The sequence below is a fragment of the Macrobrachium rosenbergii genome, chromosome 5, assembly GCF_040412425.1.
Source record: "Macrobrachium rosenbergii isolate ZJJX-2024 chromosome 5, ASM4041242v1, whole genome shotgun sequence".
NCBI classification, from domain to species: Eukaryota; Metazoa; Arthropoda; class Malacostraca; order Decapoda; family Palaemonidae; genus Macrobrachium; species Macrobrachium rosenbergii.
In genome coordinates this window covers 19,777,484-19,799,465 of record NC_089745.1, presented here as the reverse complement: position 1 = coordinate 19,799,465, position 21,982 = coordinate 19,777,484, and the positions used below count along the sequence as shown (strand labels likewise).

The following is a 21,982-nucleotide window of genomic DNA, read 5'->3' as shown; positions in this document are numbered from 1 at the left end:
TGACATTCTGTAGTATAATTTCAAGATACTCTACATATGTTCAGTCAATATAACCTCATAAATATTTAAAAATCTTCTGTACAAAAGCCATTTCTACTAAGATCAAGAATTGTTCACAAGTACAGCTAAATGCTTAACTGGTGGCAAAGTTAATGACAGTTTTGGTTAGAGAAACCTTCACAACAATAAGAAACAAATAACATTGTTTAATGCTTGAAAACAACTAAGAAGGGGTATAAAAATGAAAACCTAAATATTTTGAGCTTACATTTGTTTTCAATATATTTGTCCTTATGCAAAAATGAATTTCTATGGATATATCTTACATCATCTAGGTTTGACAAACTTGGCTTGGATAAATATTCTTTGTGCATCGATTCCTTCCTTTTTGTTGACAGTCTGCCGCGTCACATACGAATTGGTTGCCACTTCAAATCCCGCACTTTCAAAGAGCTCTCTGAGTTCTTCCTCAGTAAAATAATAAGACCTGAAAAATATCTTTGTTAAAGAAGGTAATAATACATAAAGGTTTACACACACCAAAAATAATACTTAAGATCTTAATAAATTATCAAATTTAAGGATCTTATTATATTATAGTGTTTAAATAATTGACCCTAATTTTACACATACCTTGATTCATAAGTATGAAATACATTCTTCTTCGTTTTTAACGTGCTTTTTCCCATTTTTATATGGGGTAAGCATGATGCCTTCTTTTTGAAGGACTTTGATTTAGCGTTGGGGTAGGCCGTAGCCTCGATTGGCTGCCATGCCTGACATTGCTTAGACCCCAGTAGCGAATGTGTACATGTATCGTACCAAATCCCCAGCTCCCTTTCTCCCAGCAGCGAGGAGAACTGAGCGGTTAGGTCGACAGTTCGAGACGTATGAGGTGTCTGTTATATAAGTATGAAATACATAAGCAGTCCAAATTTAATATCAGCATCATGAGAAGGCTGTCCAAATTACTGAACAGGTGGGTGAGTTAAAAGTAACCTTTTAAGGATGTCTCACTCACCTACAGGTGGCAAGTCACCTTTTTGTTACAACTAACATCAAGTCCAGGTAATTTAAATTTGATTAAAATAACTGTGATGCAATTTAATCAGACCACAGAATTCCACTTCAAAATTCTCATCTGCCTTTTTAGTGCTCCTCCTACATACATGAGCTGGGAACCACAAAAAAACAAACTGCGTGGCCATTCTACAATGTGTAAAGTCAATGGATACTCAATACCTTATTTTTCTAATGATTACAAAGCAATCAACTGAATCACTATCCAGCAGTAGAAAGTTGGGAACAACTAAATCAACAAAAAAGTTAACCAGCTAAGAGGATGTTACCTATCTAACCAGCCAAGACCCTAATAATCCCCAAAAAATTCACTTAAAACACTGGAATTTAATGCTACTGGCTAAGGCAGAAAACGTGTTAACCTTTCCAAAGGAAGGATAAATGCATGGATTCAGAATTTCTGCCAGACTACTGTTCATAATAAATGGAGAAAACCTGAATCTAGCAAAGCACCTTGTTATATGATGAACTGTTTTCACTAAATTTTCCTCTTAGTATCTGCAAATACAATAACAAAGGCAGTGGGAAAAAAAAAAGGATTTACATGCATGGATGAATGATGATGTTTTTTCCCCTAAACATCTGAAAATTAAATTATGGAGAATTACTGCTGTGCTCTAAACAGCTTGGCAAACACATGAAGATTAAGGAAGTTAATTGCTGAGAACCTGTGGATCCATGGGTGTATGGCCACAGCTACCACCACTTTCCTTTTGTCTATAACACAAAAGGCTTTTCTGGCTCATGCATTCCAAGGCCTCAAACATGAATTATTTAAAAGCTCTGTAATGTTTAAGATGAAACAAATCCTTATAATTACTACCATAATCAAAGTTCAGAATAACAACTTATTAACCAAAACATAACTTTAAAATGGATTTCAGTATTGGAGTGGGTGATGTGGAAGGCATTTCAATTTTCAAATTGTTGTGAGGAGATGAAAATCCCAATAATGAAGCAAACCAGTCAAAAATAATTACCTCACCTATTTTGTTCCAAGAATCTTGTATAAGGCAGGTTGAGGCTGAGATGCCAAAATGTCACCAGCACTTAAGAGAGGCATGATGAATGGGAAAAGGTTATGTGAAAAGAAGTTTTAAATCCAATCAAGAATGACAGAAAATCCAATTAACATCTCTTATCACTGACAAGGGGAATTTCTTGAGGTTCTTACAAAACCAAAGGTTCCTTCCATCATGAATTCTAATTATTAGATGCAAACGGAAGAGGTAAAAGGCACTGCATTATGGAGGGGGAGACAGATAAATGTCGGATGGACAGGAGGTATTTTTTGGTCCTCTCCACCACGAATAATGTCTTTAGAGTCAAGTTAACAGAACTATAGCTATAAAAATATACTTTTCTTAGCAAATGATAATGATCTCTGCCTTTTACTAGAACTGCCCTCGGAAAGGCCTCGTGCGTAAATGGCAATATTAATGAGCTCTCCATTTTGCTTAAAAAATAGTTCATCTTCAGAAGAATCTTATGTGAGATGGGGGTAAACATTTCTGCTTTCCTATGATTATTTCTACATTATTACTGTGGTTTGGGGGAGAACATCTCAAATTTTACTCCTCAGCAATGAGTGAGAGCAAACTTGGTTATGAGAGGAGAAGGAAGAATGGGAAGGAGAGCCAAAGAGGCTGAAGAAGTTGAGAAGTCTCTGGGAGGAGTCAGGTAGGAAAAAAAAAATTATTGTTCAAATTGATGGATGGATACGAAGAGAAACCTCTAAGATAAAAAACTGAGAACAGATTTTAAAAGAAAAAAGGTAGAAAAACAGAAGACATCCAAAACACACTAGGAGATGGATGTTGTGTTGGAATATGATCAAAATAAGGATACACAGGAAGCAGTACTAGCAGAAACTGAGATTGCTTTTTACAATAAAGAATGAATAAGGACATAAACATGTCTCTCAGCTCATGTGAAGTATAAGATTTTGGTATGAGACAAAACAACAGGAAGAAGGCAATAGATCTAATGCACTGAGAAAAGGGGTTGATATGCATAACCCCTTGATTCTTCCCTTTGGATCAAACGTCTGTTTCTGAAATTTATGGACTAATTCTGACCATGAAAGGTATTCATTCACAGAGAGAATTAAGCATCATGAAATAATTTTCATTTGCTTCACCATAAGCCCATTACAGTACTTACAACTAACCTCAGTTTCATGGTAAGCACAATTCCTAACACTGCTCCTTGTCAAAGTGAAGGTAGTAGTTAGCCAGTAACCCAAGGCCTCCAGCAACTATGTGTTCCTCTCTTTGTATGCCAGCATTGCTGCTCACTACTCACTGAAACCTCCAGACTCTTCTGATTAATTTTCCAAGACTAACTAATTAATCTGAATAAAGTACTTGATCCACTTTCTTCATCCATTCATCTTCTTGTACTAAAGCTATTATAAGAACTTTGGTGAAACTTACAGAGAAAGGTAAAAGATTGTCTTTGCCTGTTACAAGACTTTCCCTGCCATTGTGGATGGTAGAGGGTAGAACACACTTCTTATTTATCTAGATGATTTCAGTTGCTTAGCTTCAACAAGTGCTAGGTTTTACTTTCCTGCCATACTTGTTGAGTGTTTGTGGTATCTCAGATTATTTGGTGTCAGTAAGCACTAAGTAGTTAAGGCGTGGAAGGCTATTTCATTTAGGTTATGCACATACAAATAAAGTATTAGGAATAGCTATCCAATTCAGTATTCTGAGGAGTATGTCTTTGGTGTTTTCTCCTTCCTCCCACTTTTGCCTTGGTGTTTTAATATCACTGTTCAGTAGTATGCATGCCACTGTGTGATAATATTTAGTTTTTTCTGCAATAGGTAACCTGTTCCTAGTCTTTCTGTTTGTGTTTTCCTTTTCAATAAACAATTTATCAGTCTGATTCAAGATTTGATTTATCCTTTTTACTCAAGTATTGTACCCTTTAGTTTTTATACTCTATGCTAGCAGAGTTTTTGTGAATTTATGGTCTTGTAATTAGGGTACAGTATTTTTGTACTTGTAACTTTTGTTTTTGCATCTTATAATTTCACAGAAAAGATACCAAAGAGGAGGTATACTGGCAGAAGCCCCCTTCAGGTTCTTTCCCTCAGTGCACACTTGTCCTACCAATGGAGAGTGGTTGCCTACCAGGTGGAGCTCGTATCTTAGCAGAGGTTCCAAGAGTGCCACAGTGAATGCTGACTTTGTGTTTAGTTTCGGTCTCTCAACCTACAGCAAAACACTCCACAAATAGTGGTTAAAGAACATTTTTCCCTCTTTAGATAATGCTTCAACTCGGCTATCTTCATTGCATCTTGTGCCAGTTTTGCTTATAAGAAGGAAAAACAGCGATGTGAAAAGACAAGCATCCCGAAGTGAAACCACAAAGACAGTACACATCCAGCCTAAAAAATAGCTGGAAGGTTCTTACAAAATATCCATACCTTGGAGGCAGAAACGATGAAGGAAAAATGGTGGACAGTCTAAAGCATGTATAATGTAAGGTAGTAAACTAATTGTCAATTGTCCCTTTATATGAAACTAAGAGGCTCTTGTAAGGCTATAGTTTATAATTAACATAAATTTCTCTTTTTGGGGGGTTACAGCTCAGATGCATCTTCTCCTTGAAAAACAACTGCAAAAACAACTGTCTTCTTAAGTATATTATAATAATGTATCACTAATGAGGAAATCATTAAAACAAATATGATATTCCTTACCTGGTACCATCTTGACGAACATATAATCTATCAGCCAATTTGCTCCCAGGTCCAAACCTTAACATAGCCATGTCATATATACCATAATCCCGTACCAACACTATACCACCAGGCAGCAAACATCTATAAATATTTTGAATAGTATCACTAAACTTGCTGGGATGTATGGCTGAGAGGACAAATATCATGCTTACAATATCCACAGCTTCTCCAACCTGAGAGAGTAGATCATCCTGCCAAAAAAAATTAAGTAATCATTATCATTATGTAAAACCAACCACCTAATTTATATTTCTAACTCTTATGGGGCTATTATTATAATTACAAAGTACTTTAATGTTTAACGAGTGAATAATATTTTTAGCATCTTATATGGCTCACCTGAAGGATTTGTTCTTAACTGAAAAGTAAAAGTTGGAGCTAGGTAAAGTTAAGTTAGACTGCTAGGTGAGAAGAGGCTAAAGGGACCAGACAAAAAGGTAAACATTATATTTACAATAACAAAAATATAATGGCAAACTGTGAAGAAATGACTAATACTAAGTAGTGTACTGAGATGACTGCTACGGAAAAATTCTATACTCATCATCTAATTTTCAAGTTTTAGTAAATGACTATCTGAAATTCTGTTCTACTAATGTAACTTTCATAAAGTCAATTTTTTCCATATCCATTTAGTTTCTTGTTATTAAGAACCTACATATAATCAAGGATATTTTTGTGGAGGTTTATTCCACTTTATGGGGAAATAAGCTCTTTATTTTGCTGAAAAATGCATATATGGACATTTGACTGCTTTCTCAGCACCTCTCTTCTAAATTGTCAATAAGTTGTATTTAAAAAGCCATACACTCATTTGATATTACTAAGGTTGTTTTACTGTGAAGCTGTCGAGTTAATGTTCCCTAATGCATGTTTTTTTAAGTAAATTATGTCCAATACATATATCTTGAATGGCAGCTTTGCCAATTATTGCACCATATAATGTACTGTACAACCATTAGTCAAAAAGGGGTACCACCCGCATTGTGCTTTGTGTGACACAATACTGTATACACAGTAAATACTAGAAGTTCTTTTCAGCATCCCTATGGCCTCTATATTAATTTCTTTCTTCCTTTTGGTGAGCCCTATGATACTCTAGATGCCTCTGTGGTTTTGTTAAACTACTTTATTATATTAATAATAACATTTATGTACAAAAATTGTTTCTATATTATTGTAGGGTAGTTCCTACTGATCTTATAAATGAAACTCAAAATCCTGCATGATGCAGAAATAAAATAAAACTATAATATACATACTCAGCATCCACCAAAACTCATCTATCAAAGTTTTCCAGCACCTGTATAACCATATGTCAACAAAGCTGACAGGACTAAGTCAATACTGATTGTTTTCTGTGCAAAACCATACCATGCAGCATTAAACATTGAATAGAAACTTACCTTTGTAATATCAGAAACGAAAGCTTTCACTTTATCTTCACAATATAAAGAATGTTCTTTAACAAACTCAACAGCACGTGCAGAGAAGTCACAAGCATACACAAACAAATTCAGCTGGTCCTCTATCAAAGGATAAAGAAAATTTCCAACACCACAGCCAACCTGAAAATTAATATGCTACGCTAATAAACAGTACTGGGCAAAGACAATCATATAGGCTGTTACAAAAACCTTAATAGTCACAAGAGGAAGTAAAGGATACTTCGGTATGGAAAACTGTTTCATGACAAACTCATCGACCAAAATTGGCCTTAATTTGCAGTGTCAAATTACTGAGACATATAACTTCTGCATTATCACACAACAAACATACTATGTGGCTGCATGTACATGTGCACCTTTGACCCATCAGTATGAAGGAACTATCACATTCATTCTTCCAGACATGTATCTCCATTCACATAGTGTATACTTTCAAATTTTCCCGTTTTGTTGGAATATAAATCTTCATACAGTACATCATTTTGTCAAATTTATTCTTATTTCTCTTCTTCTTTCCTCCAAGCTGACCCCTTTCTAATGGCTATGATTGCCCTGTGGCTGCACCTATTAACTGTAACCTCTCAGACTAAAGTTTAAGACTTATGTAATAAATGGTTTCCGTTCAAAACCTTGATATTCTGCTTCTTCAAACAAGAAAATCATCAAGGGGAATCTAGCATCTTTCACAATATTTTCAGTGATGTCTCCAGCAGAAGTGAAAACTACTGAAAATTTACTGTGGGAAAGATTGGCAAAATCAAATTGGCAGTATCAGATGTTAACGTAATTTTTTGTTTTGTTTTAGTCAACCTTGTGATTTTGTTAACATTTTATATTAAGTCCTTTAGTATATAAGTATTTTAAGTTAATTTGTATTGTATACATTACAAGAGTGAAGTTTAGTGTGTGGTGATTTTGCCTCCTCCTGCTCGTTAAAGTTTTTGAATTGCCCTTTTAACACTAGTTATCTTTTTTTTTTACGTTTTGGAGTGCGTGTCTGGAACCTCGGTGAGGGAGTTGAGAAGAGACTGAGCGAGTGTTTAGGCAGTTCAGTTCGGGCTATCTACTGAGGCTGACCCGTTGTGTTCTGCAGTTGCCGCCCTTTGCATATTTTCAACTTTGGAAATATTTCAAGTCGTCCTTCGCAGGTACCAACCACCTCTTTGAAAAGGATGTGATTTGCCACCTACTGCCACCTTAGTGGAAGAATTTTCCTAAGGTGTTTGGAGCATTGGTTTGTTTCGAGGACGCCTGGAAAGCTGGGGGGCCTTGATGCCCGTTCAAAGGAGACAGATCTAGGTAATGGTCGCAGGACTTGCCTCGACTTTCCCTTCCTGGTTATCTGATCTTTGTTAGCAAAGCAATTGTTTGGATCACGGCCTACCTTAAGAAAGACGTCCCTTACCATATTAGGATCACAGACTCCCCTTCTGAGTGTGAGGATATATTTTTGTGATTATTTATATACATATATCTATTGTAATGAAACTGTGCTGACAGTCTGTATTCGAGTTGCCTCTTTGAAATTTCATATGAATTATTTGTCAGTAGTTTTAAGATTTAGTTCATAATTTTAGGTAGAAAACTTGTTTAGTAATAGGTATTGATTTATTCAAATATTGTTTTTGGATCTATTTTTCGATGTGTTCGTAATTTTCTCCTTCATATTCTGTATAGGGTTTAGATTAGTGGTTAGGAACTCCTAAGTTGTAAGGACTGAGTTTTGTCCTTGAAGGTTGACTTTCATTATTTTATTTGTTTGTAATAAATATTGTTGAGTTTTCCTGATTTTCTGTCTCCATTGATCATCTTTTGCTGGATACTTTATACCAACACTGAGTATACATCCTTTAGTGCAGACAAACCTGTACCTCAGCCCAACAAGGGTCATAACAGGCAGGAATGGGTTTTGGACACTATTAGCTACCTGCTAACAGAAGGGAGTAAGTGTTCAGCGGCAAAAACCAAGGGCAAAAGGATGGACTGTTCCTTGATAAGGTATCAATCCTAAATATTAGGACGATTGTTTATCTACTGGCACTCTTTACAATGTGGAAAATGGACACAGCAATGAATGACCTCTCCCTCCTTTTATCCTTTATGGATCTGAAAGCTTTATGAGTGACAGATCTTGACAGAAATTGTCTCCTGAAAAATCAATGAAGGATTTGTTGGGAAAACAAGGACTAAATTAACCCTTAAGGGAAGGCATAATTTATCAATGTGCAGCACCCCAGACAGGGGAAACTTTGAGGTCAGCAAAATAAAAAAAAAATCACACCAATGGAAAGAGAATGATACGTACATTCACACTGTATAAATAAAAAAATTCTAAAAAATTTTCCCTACCTTCCACAAGAAGTTGAAAATGACTATTTACAACCCCTTGTGGGCCCTCACTTACAAGACAATCGTAAATTTTACCAACTTATATGTTTTTTCTAATAAATAAGTTTTTTGGATTTTGTAAAATTATTATTACTGCTCACACAATATCAAAACAGATAAGAAATAAAAGCAGTAACAAATTTTTTGCATATTTGTTGTAAAATATTCACATAAGAGTATGAGAAGGAAGATTCAGTAACTTTTTTTACTTTTACATGCTTTTTCTAATATTTCTTTGCAATTTTCTTTGTAAAATTACATTTACAACCGACATACTATCGTAAAAGACAAAAACAAAAAACAACAGCAACCCCTTTGTATATTTACAAGCAAATTTACAAAAAGACTCATGTGAGAGAGAGAGATGCAGTACCTTCCCCCTTGAAGTCATAAGCATTACTGATACTGGCCTAGCTCTCACGTCTGCATAAAAGTTGCCATTAGTGAATTTATAGCATATAGAAGTATGGGCACCTTTGTTTTGAATCATTATTACCATAACAGTGGTGCGTAATTCTGCTTCACACTGGAGCGCAATCCATCCACCTCCCCAAACCTGTTTTACTTCACACTGAAGCTCAATCCGTCCACTAAGGGTTAAGATCCTCAAACAGCAAACCCCCCTCTTACTCCTGTCAGAGTTAATGGGCAATCAGTCTGTTGAATGCTTCTTCTTGTGATGAGATTCATAATACAAAGGAAGTTGGGATACTGTTTTTTGTTCATGGAGCCTATCCTATAGTTTTGGATAGATTCTTTGTTTTCAAATAGCCAAAGATGTATTAAAAATATCCAAACCCTATGACTTTAGTGGGGACATTCAAACTTGTTCAACATTTTATACAATGAGGGGACTTTTATGTGGGCTATATTTAATTGCACCATTAATGGAATTTCTCTCTGCAAGGAATTGCCACCCTCATCATTGAAAGCTTTTTGGGGCCATTTGTTTTCTTGTAAGGATCTCCTAAAACCTGACTGGGGTTCCTGGGTTATTTAACCCTCTGAGATTCCAATGACTAAATGATATCTTCAAACTCCATTCTCTGCAATTTCAAAAGCGTTAAATGTTTTTTCAAAAAACAAAACCAAAATTACCTGAGTCAGGTAGTGCTAAGATGACATTTGGAGTGTATTAGGATATGGTTTAACGCTATCTCTCACACAAATTGAGGACTGTTCAAAGAGAATTATCATTAAGATAGTCAAAAATAAATCATAAAAATATATGCCTATTTTGCCTTAGGTTTTCAAATTCAATAACTGACATAAACAGCAGCCATATATGCATTTGGCCCACAGTATACATGGCTTCACTCTTGCATGGTTAGACGTGGAAAAAAAATTAAACTGGAAGGGAAAATTCTGAACAAACTTCAAACCATGTATGCCACACAACAAGCGAGGAAAACATAATCAAAACAAAGTGTCAGGAGATGCTACATCATTTTAGTTTCCCTACTGTAAATATTAGGCTATCATGTGAGAGAGAGAGAGAGAAGAAGCATTCTGATACTGCACCAAAAAACTCCCCAATATAACTGCGCGCATACACACACACACCTCCCCCTTTCTCTGCTAACATTTCTTATTTTTCATTCACTGGTATTTTCCCTGCAAAAATACAATGAAAAACAATAAAAATATTGTAATGCTAGATCACTGCTCCCAGTCTAAGTTAAGTATACCTTAGTTTTACCAGACCACTGAGCTGATTAACAGCTCTCCTAGGCTAATGCACATGTCCAGTTGGGTGCATATGTAATAATAAATTGTTCATTTACATTAAGTTAAATTTGTTCTGATTAATACTGTACTGTATAAGAACTACTGTATCCACAATTTTTTTCATTATGCTTTGCACTGTATAACCAATATCATAATAAGAGGTACTGGGGTTATTTGAAATCTAAGACTGCGTCTAACAACATAGCATTTGTGAAGTAATGACTCAAACTTTTTACTTATACAATTATCTTGGAGACATGTACCTCTAAAAGGGTTCTTTTGCCTAAGCCATCACCAGCAATTTCTTGAAATTCTCTCGTTGTCCAATGACGATCTTTGAAGAACCTAAAAATAGAATTACACAGTTCAGTAGCACTTATTTACATGAAAAAATTTTGCTTAAATAATTATGATTGAAAGCCAACATCCTTGCCTACCAAAAATATACTTAAGAAATTTACCCACTTTACATTATAACATTTATAACCAATATACTGTACATCCTTGGGATAATTTTGAAGTTCCATGAATAAAGCCCTTATTTTATAAGCACTTGTGGAATAAATACAGCCTATATAACTTTTCAGTGAAGAAAATTAAGTTTAACATAATGGGGAGAGCTCTTAGCCTTCCTGGAAGTCCCCATCACTTTCTCTGCAAAAAAAAAAAATTACATGGCTGCTACTAAGCTTGGAGCAAATTGGACAATTTTGCAAAACAAAAGCTTGCTTTTGTGAGGGAACACATCAGTGTGTTCAACCTCTACAATGCCATAACAGCTAAAGCTTCTCATGAAATTTGGAAAAATTAATTGCTCTGAAAATTCATATTTTGAACTTAATACATATTTGGAAAAGTTTACACATCTGCATGTTCATCTCCCAAACAGCTGCAGCTAATCCACAGCAACCTGATCTGCATCCACACCCTTTTCCTAATAAATTTGGTAAGATGCATTACATCTTGCAATACTGTTGGCTTCGAAGCTAATTTCAAAGCCAAAATTTCAATCCCATGATTCTTCAGACTTAGAACACAATCCAAGAATCCATACAATTGAAAGAACTATTATTATAGACTACATGACAATAAGTTTGCACAGATGGAGACCAACACCCAAAAAACATGTGTCCAAACCTTTCATCTAGGTTTTTTAGTTATACCCACTGTCACTTCCAAACCGTTTTTTAAACTGTGAACAGTGACATACACTGCTTCTTATTGCAAAGAAATCCCCTATTATAAACGAGATTAAGCATTTACAGTGGGAGACATTTGGCTGATGAATCTTGGTACAACCATGACAAGCTAAGGAAACATCTAACAACTCCACAATTTTATTACTTATTATTGTTACTTGATTGCCATTACTTTCATATCTGGTAAATGTGCTTCTTTTATTGTGTTTACATGTTTGTGACTTTGTTTCAAATGTAGAGTTGCTAACAGCTTCTTGTTTGCTAAACCAAAGGATATTACCTGTTACAGTGAGGAGTTGACAGACGTTTCTTTAGCTTGCCATGATGTGTATCAAAATTCATAAAGCCAACTATATTGCTGTACCATCAAATGAGAGAGAAACTAGAGCAAGAATTACTCTGATAAATGGATCTGGAAAGATACAAAGAAAGTTACATAGCTAGAAGTGTCTCAAGCACTTAAAAGCCCATCTGATGAGACACCCTTAAAAATAATATATTAACAGATAAAAGTAAATACCTCACACAAGTGGCTGGTGGCAGTACTTTCACAACCTCACATTGTAATCTCTTCCAAAATAAGGCTATCTTATAAGTGCAGAAATGGCTGATGTAACTTTTTTTGTTCCAATTTTTATCCTTTGGATCTAGTTTGATTATTACTCAAGGTAAATAGAGTCCTATAGTATACGCTAATTATACCTATATCTTGAAGGGAAGGATGGATGTATGGAATTTAGGGACTGACGAGTACAGGAATGTTTGCATCATCTCCCAAATTTTCAGACACTGATTTTCCATCAAGATGGAATCTCCATTGCTGGTCACTATACTTGAAGCAATACACCAAAGTATGCTAAACTGATAACATTTTTTCCCATAGAGCTCGCTCATGAGCACTATGCACTACCTTCTAAAACATAGACTGGTTAGGCAGGTATGACCAGCCCTCAGCCAGCTTTAAACACTTTAACTCCAATCTGTTTAGGAGAATTATCTCAAATATTTCTATCAACTAACCTCACAAATGAAGTTTTTCTACTGAATATGACTTTGGGTGTTGTAGTTTCCATTGACATCCTAAAACCATGGGTGAGCAAATAACCAAGAGCATGGCTGATTCTGAAGATCTTGGACAGTCAGGAGTTACATGACGATCATAGGAGTACGGATCAGATAAATGAGTGCAATACATAAGAATTCCTAGAGGGCATTAGACCATGAACAGGCTCATAGACCAGGGACTAGTCATACACAAGCTCACTGACTGAGCATCTGCTTTCTTCATTATACCCCATTTCATTCCTCCAAACAGGAACAATAGCCATAGCCCACCTCCAGAGAAGGACCTCTTCCTGCCTTTCTAAAGACCAACAAAATGGGTAGGGTGAAAAGATGAGGGAGCAAAAGAAATCTTCTTAGACTTCCTTTGCTTTGTCTTGTCCTTCTTCCACTATGAAGGTGACCCATCAGTACATTCCCACCAAGAGATCCTTCATGCACACCTAGCCCCTTAAAATGAATGAAAAGTATGAGGATCAATGTTTAAGGGCAACATTAAATGGTGATATAAAAGTTCTTAGCCAGAAAATCTAAGATTCTCAGTCTTACTTCCAGGAGAAGAGCTTGCTCTTATACAAAAAAGGCACAAACCAAGGTCCAGAATATCATGAAAGTTACCATGCAGATAGACCCATTAGGAATGCTTTCAACAACAGTAGTGGACAGCAAATGTTTACACAGATATGCCTTCAAATCAGTAAGCTTAATTAGTTTTAGACAACACAATACAGTACTCTTAAAAGCAGCAATATCACAATTACTTTCTTTACATAAACTGACATCTCATACCATTTACAAATATACACATAAGCACACAAATCCTCAATCCGAACAGTAAAGTCAAAGTCCTGCTGTACAGATATGTGCTACTCAGCAGCGGCTGATAAATAAATGTGAGTCTGTCTCGGCCATAAGTGGCAGATAACCCACCACCTGCCTATTTTGCTAGCAAGCTTCAACAACTAATCCAGCTTTCATCAAAGATACTCCCATATAAAAACAATGGTTCATATTTTCATAAGAACAAATAAATTTTGTTTTTCAAAAATTTAATTCCTGGCATAATCTACAAAAGTATTATGGATCTGAACTCTCAAAGAATTTAGAACTGTGAACAAAAGGTCTGGAATAGTCACAATATCAATCTTTGCATGGTTCTTCACTAGTAACTTACGGGTGCATGTTTCATGTTGGGTCACTTGACTGGCATCTCATGTTTTGGTTTATGATCTACACAATTTTATTACTGGAACATTAAAAAAGGCAAGCTGACACAAAACAGAATGCTCTTATGGGAGATGCACAAGAACAACAAGACATGAAATCAATTAACAATAAACTGTGGTTATGTAACAAAAATATCCAAATAATTGCAAGGATAATCACAAAAAATAAAACAATTATAACTCCTTAAAATATTGCCAGATCTGGTTAAAGATTAAAAGAACAGTAATAAAACCAACTCTTGATGGATGAATGCTAGAACAAAATAATTTGGTAAATGTAAAATATATAGAAAAAACTTAAAGACAAATACTAACAGTCTCACTGACAATGAATATGTAAAAAGTGGAATACTGTAATCCCACATATGGTCAATGGCAACACCTGATGCCTATGAACTCCCAGCAGACCTACAGAATGATAGCACTGGTAAGTAATACAAGGAACTCTCGCCCGTACGGGAAGTTTATATGCTTGTTTTAATTGCTGTTTAAAATCAAACTCGTTTAACTGGTGTTTGCAGACAATAATTTGTACATTTGATCACCACAGTCTTACTATAGATACTCTAGCATGGTTTTTCGTCTAAACACAAATAAGATAAAGAATATTTTGTATCAATATTACATTATATCAGCAAACTAAGAGGCAGAGCAGCATAGGAAGGGGGACAAAATTTAATCTAATATTTCAACACTAACCATAAATTTACCTGGTTTCATTTCTCTTGTAAAACTTGTCCCAATTTTTTGCAGCTTCTTTTTCTAATTTATCTTGATGGAACTGTGACAAAAGACCACGTGAATCCTGCATATGAAGCTTCTCCTGTTCGGCCAGTGTTAGTGTTCGAAAATGGTTCCCAAGTACTCTGGCTTCCTCTTCCATACTTGTATCGAGCTTTTCCTCATCAACTGCTGAAAAAGACAACAATATTTTTATTGGTGATTTCAAAAACCAATGCTTTATATTTTTCCTGCAAACATTGGAGGGTCAAGAGTGCCATATTAATGATGTTTCAACTTGTGAGTAGAAGAGCATTATTACTATTACAGTATCATAAATTTTGTAGTTTTAACATATCACTGAGTAACACCTCTAAAAGAAAGAAGCTCGAAAAACTGGATGGGAAGAAATGGGAGGAGGTGAAAGGACACTTAATGATCTTTAACGCTATCTTCAATGCCCCATGCAAGGGCACCCCAAGTGCCTCTCATACACAGAAGCTAGTACAGTCAATTGTTAAGGAGAACAGAATGAAGTGCTTTGTACAACAATGGTTTAAATTTACAGTACAGTAAAGGCAGTCTCCGGTTTACGATGGGGGTTCCAACACTGCATCGTAACCCGAAAATCATTGTAACCTGAAATATCGTCGAAAATCATAAGAAAACCTTACTTTTAATAATTTGGAAGTCTCGTCAATGATATAAACTGCATTTTTATTGAGTTTTTCATCAAAAACCTCCAAATTTTTACCATTCTGTCCTTTTTTGGAGCCATATTTCTTCTGTTGAAAGATAACAGAAATTTAACTGTCATTTGTTCATATTTTTATTATCATTTGTTTATATTTTTATTGTCGTTTGTTATATTGTTATCATCATCCCAGAGGGGCTGATACTAAACACGGCATAACTCAGAACTTTTGCCATGTTAAGTACTAGCCCCTCAAGAATGAACATAGAAACATTTACACTAAAGAGGGTGAATTTTACATTATCTCAGTAAATTCTCAAATTATCTAACCTCTACTGTATTATATACCCATCTCTATATATTGTTTAGGGGACTACCCTTGATTAGTCAAAAAATTATATTGATAAACAATATCTTCGTGCAGCCATCTCCTTTAAATTTACCAGTTCATGTATTGAGCTGAGGGCTAGTGTAGAATGATGGGAACAGGTTCTGCAGACAAAAACAAACCTAGCCATGGTAGATCTAAGTAGTAGATCCGCGGCGGTGATTTCCTTCTAACTTAAAACAAATGCACTGCCAGTATCAGAACCCTAAAAGTGTAAAAAAACCAGTTTCCACAGGAAAAACAGGTATGAAGCTAATACTTGGAATTACCCTAGCCTTTCTTAGAATGCCATGTCCTGACCTAACCAGACCTTACCTTCCTAACCTCACTTAGGGAGCCGTGCCCTGACCTGGCCAGCAGGGCTTCGCAAACCCTGGACCCCCCGAAAGTACCACTAAACATTGGAGACAACGAAAGAAGCTTCCGTTCGGAGGTAGCCCCGTCGTACAGGCTCCACAGACGGAAATAAACCTAGCCTAGCCTTTCCTAGAATGCCCTGTCCTGACCTAACCAGACCTTACCTTCCTAACCTCACTTAGGGTGCCGTGCCCTGACCTGGCCGGTGGCGTTGTAGGCCTAATGGATTACCAAAGCATTGGTGATGTTAGGTACAATCAGAGTAAAGGACACACTTCATGACAGGCTGTAGCCTAACCTACGTTAGACTGCCGAACGATTCCCTATCTGACCTGGGATAATCCCCACGCACACGCTAGGCTACCATCAAATACGCACACTTTTAAGGAATATATATCAGCAATTAAAAAACTAATAAGCATTTCCTTCTACCGAGACAATAACAAAAATAATTGGTTACCGATAATCCAAAAATCAGCTAAGACAACACACGGAAATCTATGTTATGTTAAAATATAAACTTTTCATTGTAGCAACAAGTAAGAGGAACAAAGTTGTAACGGCTCCCTACATCGTTGTACTTTTGTACAATACATATTTTCAATCTAGCAATTTTTCGTAAATTCGAGAGCATTACCGAGTAACTAACCATTTTCCGAGTTCCAAAAATTTATTTTTCATAGTATATTACGTGGAGTGGTTTACCAGGCTATTCTATTAGTCATTCCAATGGACAAAACTACGTGAAAGCTTGGGCACGTAAAGAAGATAGTAAAGGCATATTTCAGAAAAATTATAAAACAATAGTTAGTTATCTAGTAAACTATAAAGTGCAACTGAATAACAGATACGGCCACCTGATGGACAGAATAAAGGCCGATAGAAGGGCCACCAAACATAAACCAGGATTAAAGATAAATAAATAAGTTGCCACTAATATCAACTTAAATTAACCTTCATCAACTACATTTTTCTAGTTCTCGGCCCACTCTGTCGAATAAGACGCTCAGCAGGACCACACTTCGCAAGCGCGCAAGACTTTCTCATGTCACTTTATTGCGTAAGAGTCAATGACCCTGTTTTCGCCGGTGTAGGGGTCAATAACTGGGAATGCTTGTAGACTTCTTATAATTGAACATATTTCACTGGACTGGTGTAATTTGTTAAGAGTCGAGATTTTTCGATGGTTCTAAAGCCTATCTGCATATTCTGTAAAACACTTATTTGCAGGTAACCTCTTTTCCAATCCCACTCCACAGAAAACGCTCTGTGGAACCTGTATATTCATTTATCCCACACTGATTGGTATTAAATCCGCTCATTCCTAACACTCAGAAAATAAGAAAATCTTTTACTTTTTCTCAAAAACTTAAAATTTTCAATCCTCCTGACATCAACTGGGAGCTTATTGTACAGTTTTAGGGCTGAAGATCTGAAGGCTCTAAAACCAACATTCGACGTGCATTGTGGCTCTGACATCTTGAAATCATCTATAGCTAGTTTTGCGTTGGCTTCATTTGATGCTTGTACTACACGTACTACCTACAGAAAATCTATTATATACTATGAACAGCTAATCCTGATAAATATTTTAAGAGTCCTGGCAGCTTGATGAGTCAGTATATTTTACACATTATTCTACCTTGGATGGGCAGCCGGTACAACTCATACAAAACAAGAGTTATTTCTATTCTGAGGTGCAACACCTCGTGTGCCGCTCTGTTTCGTATGCTCGCGCAGTTTTCTTATCATTCAAATTTAGTCTAGTTTCATTAATTAAATTTACCAGCGTTATTTATTCAAGCCTTTTCTTTGATCTAAAGTAAATTATAACCCAGCGACCAATGGTCCGTTTCGCTTTCTCCTTTAATTTAATTGTACATTGGGAGTTTAAACCAAACTTGATATAAAAACCAACATTTTTAACATCAATACATGAAATCAGATTTAAAAACGAAGGCGAAGGCAAAAGCAGCAGTAAATACGAAGAATAACAGTATATGTCCTTTATCGCATAAGATTAGTAGAACAATAAGAAAGACACAATATGCTAGACAATGATTTAAAAAATTATGAATGAATAAATGTATGAAAAATTATAGAAAATACTAAACCAAATACTAAAACGGCAAAGATGCAATGGATGGGCAAAAAGAATAATTATGTTACAATATTTAAAACTAGTGGTAAGAATGAAGCGATACATTCGGCGTCCGATTACCATATAATGAGCTAATTAAAACTTCCTTTTTTTCAGAGAGAGTTGCCATATGAATCCATCATCGATAATTTTACTTTTGAAATGTTCCTATTAATCCATAGGAACGTTCTCTCAACATCACTGTTCTGTCAATGACTTCACAGAGTTCATTAGCCTTTCTCAGCCAGCCAGTGCTTCATGTGAGCTTATTTTTAGGAAAATCTGTGAGACTGGATATAACATAGTTTTTACTCAGTCCAGGTCTTTTCTACAACCTTGTACTGTAATTTGCGATCCGAGTCGTTTCGTAACTTTCACTCTCCAACAGCGTACGAAATGATTCGAAATATTATGAAATCATATAAGAATGCGTTTTACGAGAGCACTGGATCAGTAGTCAGTTATAAGAAATGAGCCCCTATAGCATTTGCAATGCTGCAACTTAATTTAAAATTCACATGCAAGCAACGCTTTCCTACAAAAACTGCAACAATTGTTCATTAAGCATGAAAAGTTTACTTCGAAAATTCAACATTCAAATATTGAGAACTGCATCACTGGTTTTTTTTAGCAACGTTTTAAGAAATGGCATGAGGCTCTGGAAATTGCAAACAGGTTTGCAGTTCTCGAAACAATCAATGCTGAATGGATTAGCATCAAGAATGTTTGACTGGCTGCTGGAAAAGAAGTACAGGAAAAGAGGTAACGAGGTGTGAACGTGGAAATCGGACAAGATATGGGATTCAGTAAAAAAAAAATATATATATATATATATATATATATATATATATATATATATATATATATATATATATATATATATATATATATATATATATATATATATATATAAACAAATAAATAATAAACATAAGCAAACGGTACTTGTCGAAAATTGAGTACGAAAACGTTCTACACGTTCAGGAAAAAAAGTTCCATTAAGATCATTCTTCTTCGTCATTTTTATGTAAAAATTCTAACTCAGTATGAACATTCACATAGGGGGTAGTTTAAGAGAAAACCCTGTGAGGAAAGCTTCTGCAGTCTCTAGTTCGACAAAGCCTTCTTTGAGAATGGACTAATGCAGAGGAATACAATGTTGTATTGTGTAAATAACTGTAAATTAATGTATAACACCTAAAAATTTCGTTGACGGTTTGTTCTAAGTTGGAGTTGAGAGTTCGGGAATCTGTTTTTGTTAATATGAAGAACCACCGACTGATTATAAATAGTAGTGCCTATTCTCTCTACATATTTCAGCATTTAAATATATATTTTCCCTTATGTCACTATAATGTTTCTTCTTGATGAATTTATACTACTCTCGTTTCATGGTTTTGAAACTGGTACAAGTGAAGACAGAGAAACATTACTAAAACGCTTAATCATTGATTCATATCACCTTAATAGTAACTTTACTGGCAAACTTCCGGATCTGAAACGTGGAAATAACAAAGAGAAGGCGGTAGCTGTAATACTGAAGTAAATTGGTAAAATGTAATCAGTACAAGATTTATAAACAAATAGGCTACATGAATAATTTTGTATACATTACTTGTAATTTCTCTGCAACAATACTTTTTACCTTAGATATAGATTTCCTGCTATTAAATTGTTTTCTTGTCGCCTGAAGAGATATTAAATTATTCATTTCCTCTCCATAAACCTATTATTGCACCAGTATTTTTTTTTTCTAAAGGAGAGCTGTTGAACAGCTCAGTGGTCTGGTAAAACTAAGGTACACTTAACTTTTTCTAAAGGGATCTGTTTATTATTTTTTCAACATTCGTTATTTTGAATTTTATCCAACGATCTTTCACATTCACACTAGATTAATTAGTAAAAACTGTGAATCTTGGACCGATTTTGATTTATGAAATTTAGGCTGTCAAGCCAAGCGCTGGGCCACTTTCGTCCATTCAGTGCTTAAAATAAAGATAAGACTGAGTTGGGGTGGTTGGACAGCAAGAGAAAGGGATGCAAAATACAAATGGGGTGAAGTATGACGGTCTAAAAGGAGGAACTGGGAGAAATCCTCGGTTACATTAAGAAGTAACGTTTGGAGGTGTTGGACAGCAAGACAGAAGAAGAAGTATCCTTTAGTTTAACCAGACCACTGAGCTGATTAACGGCTCTCCTAAGGCTGGCCCGAAGGATTAGACTTATTTTACGTGGCTAATAACCAGTTGGTTACCTAGCAGCGGGACCTACAGCTTATTGTGGAAGCGGGAATGGAAGTAAATTAAATGGCTGCAAAGTGAGTGTCGCTAAGGACTGAAGGGACGCTGCAGACATCCTTTAGTAATGCCTACAGTGCACCATGTGAAGTGCACTGACGGCACTACTTCCTTACGGAGGCGGGGGGAGATAATGGACAGAAATTCGAAAGCTTTTCACTCACATCGTAGATTTGAATGTCGTCATGAAATAAGCAATCATCATCCCTTATTCTTAGGATACGTCAAAATCTCGTTTAGCGACTAAATCTCATCAAATACAGTTTCCTCATATATTCCAATATAAATTTCCCAAATGTTTAACGTCCCAATAGATATGAAATATAATATAAATGTAAGGTATGACTGGAGTTCTTTCATCCAAAAATCAGTTGGATTAGTAACACCTTCGAAACGATTCCACTGGATAAATCACAAATGATATTGCAAACACCTTGCTTCCTATCTTTGTGATTCATTCTAGTTTTCAAATGCAGACTTTAGTAAACATTTAACCTCCCTGCCTAAAGGGGATTTTCAACATGAAAATAGTTTTTAATGCTTTTACATTAATACACCATCACACACACACACACACACACACACACACACACACACACACACATACATATATATATATATATATATATATATATATATATATATATATATATATATATATATATAATAAATATCATGTAACGTTGTTTATGTCAGTTTTACTCTTGCACCCATCCACTGTACGTTAAATGAAACTTTTTTTTTTTTATACACTGGAACTTAATAAAAAATCACCTAAATATTACGCACCCATCCACTGTACGTTAGATGAAACTTTTTTTTATACACTGGAACTTAATAAAAAATCACCTAAATATTACAAGTAGATAAGAACCAGGATTCCGGAAAACACCGCTGGTCAATCTTATGTTTAAGAACACGTGGCTTTACCGCCAGGTTGTTCTCTTTCCCAGAGTGCATGGCACAATTTTCACACACGGAGATTATCGACCAACGTTTCACACTTGTGTGCAAGTCTGCCATCACCACTGTGTCGGCCATTGACGCTTCATATGGGTACATTTCCTGGACTTCTTTGCTATCTCTGACTAAATTATATCAACAAATTATAAGCTCAACAGAAGATCCGTCTTTATAGCTTCTTTATCAGGATTGATAGGTGAGCATATTTCAGACAATGATGACGTCACAACTCTCTCCTCTCACTGAAACATATGTTCAGTCTACGCAAGTGAAGGAATTATTGAACTTGACACTTCCGTCTATCTGATTGTCTTTCGCCATATAAGATGCAACTGAATAGTTGCTAACTATTTTTTTTTAAATCCACCGAGGGGACATCCACCAAGTGATGACGTAACACCTGTCTCTCTTCTCCCAATGAAACGTAATCTTATTTTGGCATAAGTGAACGAGGTTATTAACTCCCCACCACCACAGGTAAGACTGACGTGTCACTACTCAATCGTGTTTTGGAGTGTACAGTCAGCACTAGAACATA

General features: G+C 35.6%; 1 protein-coding gene across 12 annotated transcripts; it reads right to left on the bottom strand.

Annotated features, from left to right (window-relative positions):
* LOC136838572 (tRNA N(3)-methylcytidine methyltransferase METTL6) lies at positions 1-21,965 on the bottom strand. Of its 12 annotated transcripts, none has more exons than XM_067103728.1 (7): positions 21,331-21,939; positions 14,596-14,794; positions 11,878-12,009; positions 10,662-10,743; positions 6,241-6,402; positions 4,793-5,025; positions 1-487 (listed from the first exon to the last, which is right to left on the bottom strand). In XM_067103728.1, exons 3-7 carry the CDS (start codon positions 11,937-11,939, stop codon positions 328-330), a joined length of 699 nt encoding a protein of 232 aa, XP_066959829.1. In that variant the 5' UTR covers positions 11,940-12,009; positions 14,596-14,794; positions 21,331-21,939; the 3' UTR covers positions 1-327. The 12 variants fall into 12 exon arrangements, with proteins under 12 accessions (XP_066959829.1, XP_066959830.1, XP_066959831.1 ...); XM_067103729.1 differs by having other exon boundaries at positions 14,596-14,797; positions 21,331-21,758; XM_067103730.1 differs by lacking the exon at positions 21,331-21,939 and adding an exon at positions 16,505-16,570.
* Positions 21,966-21,982: the final 17 nt, after the last annotated feature.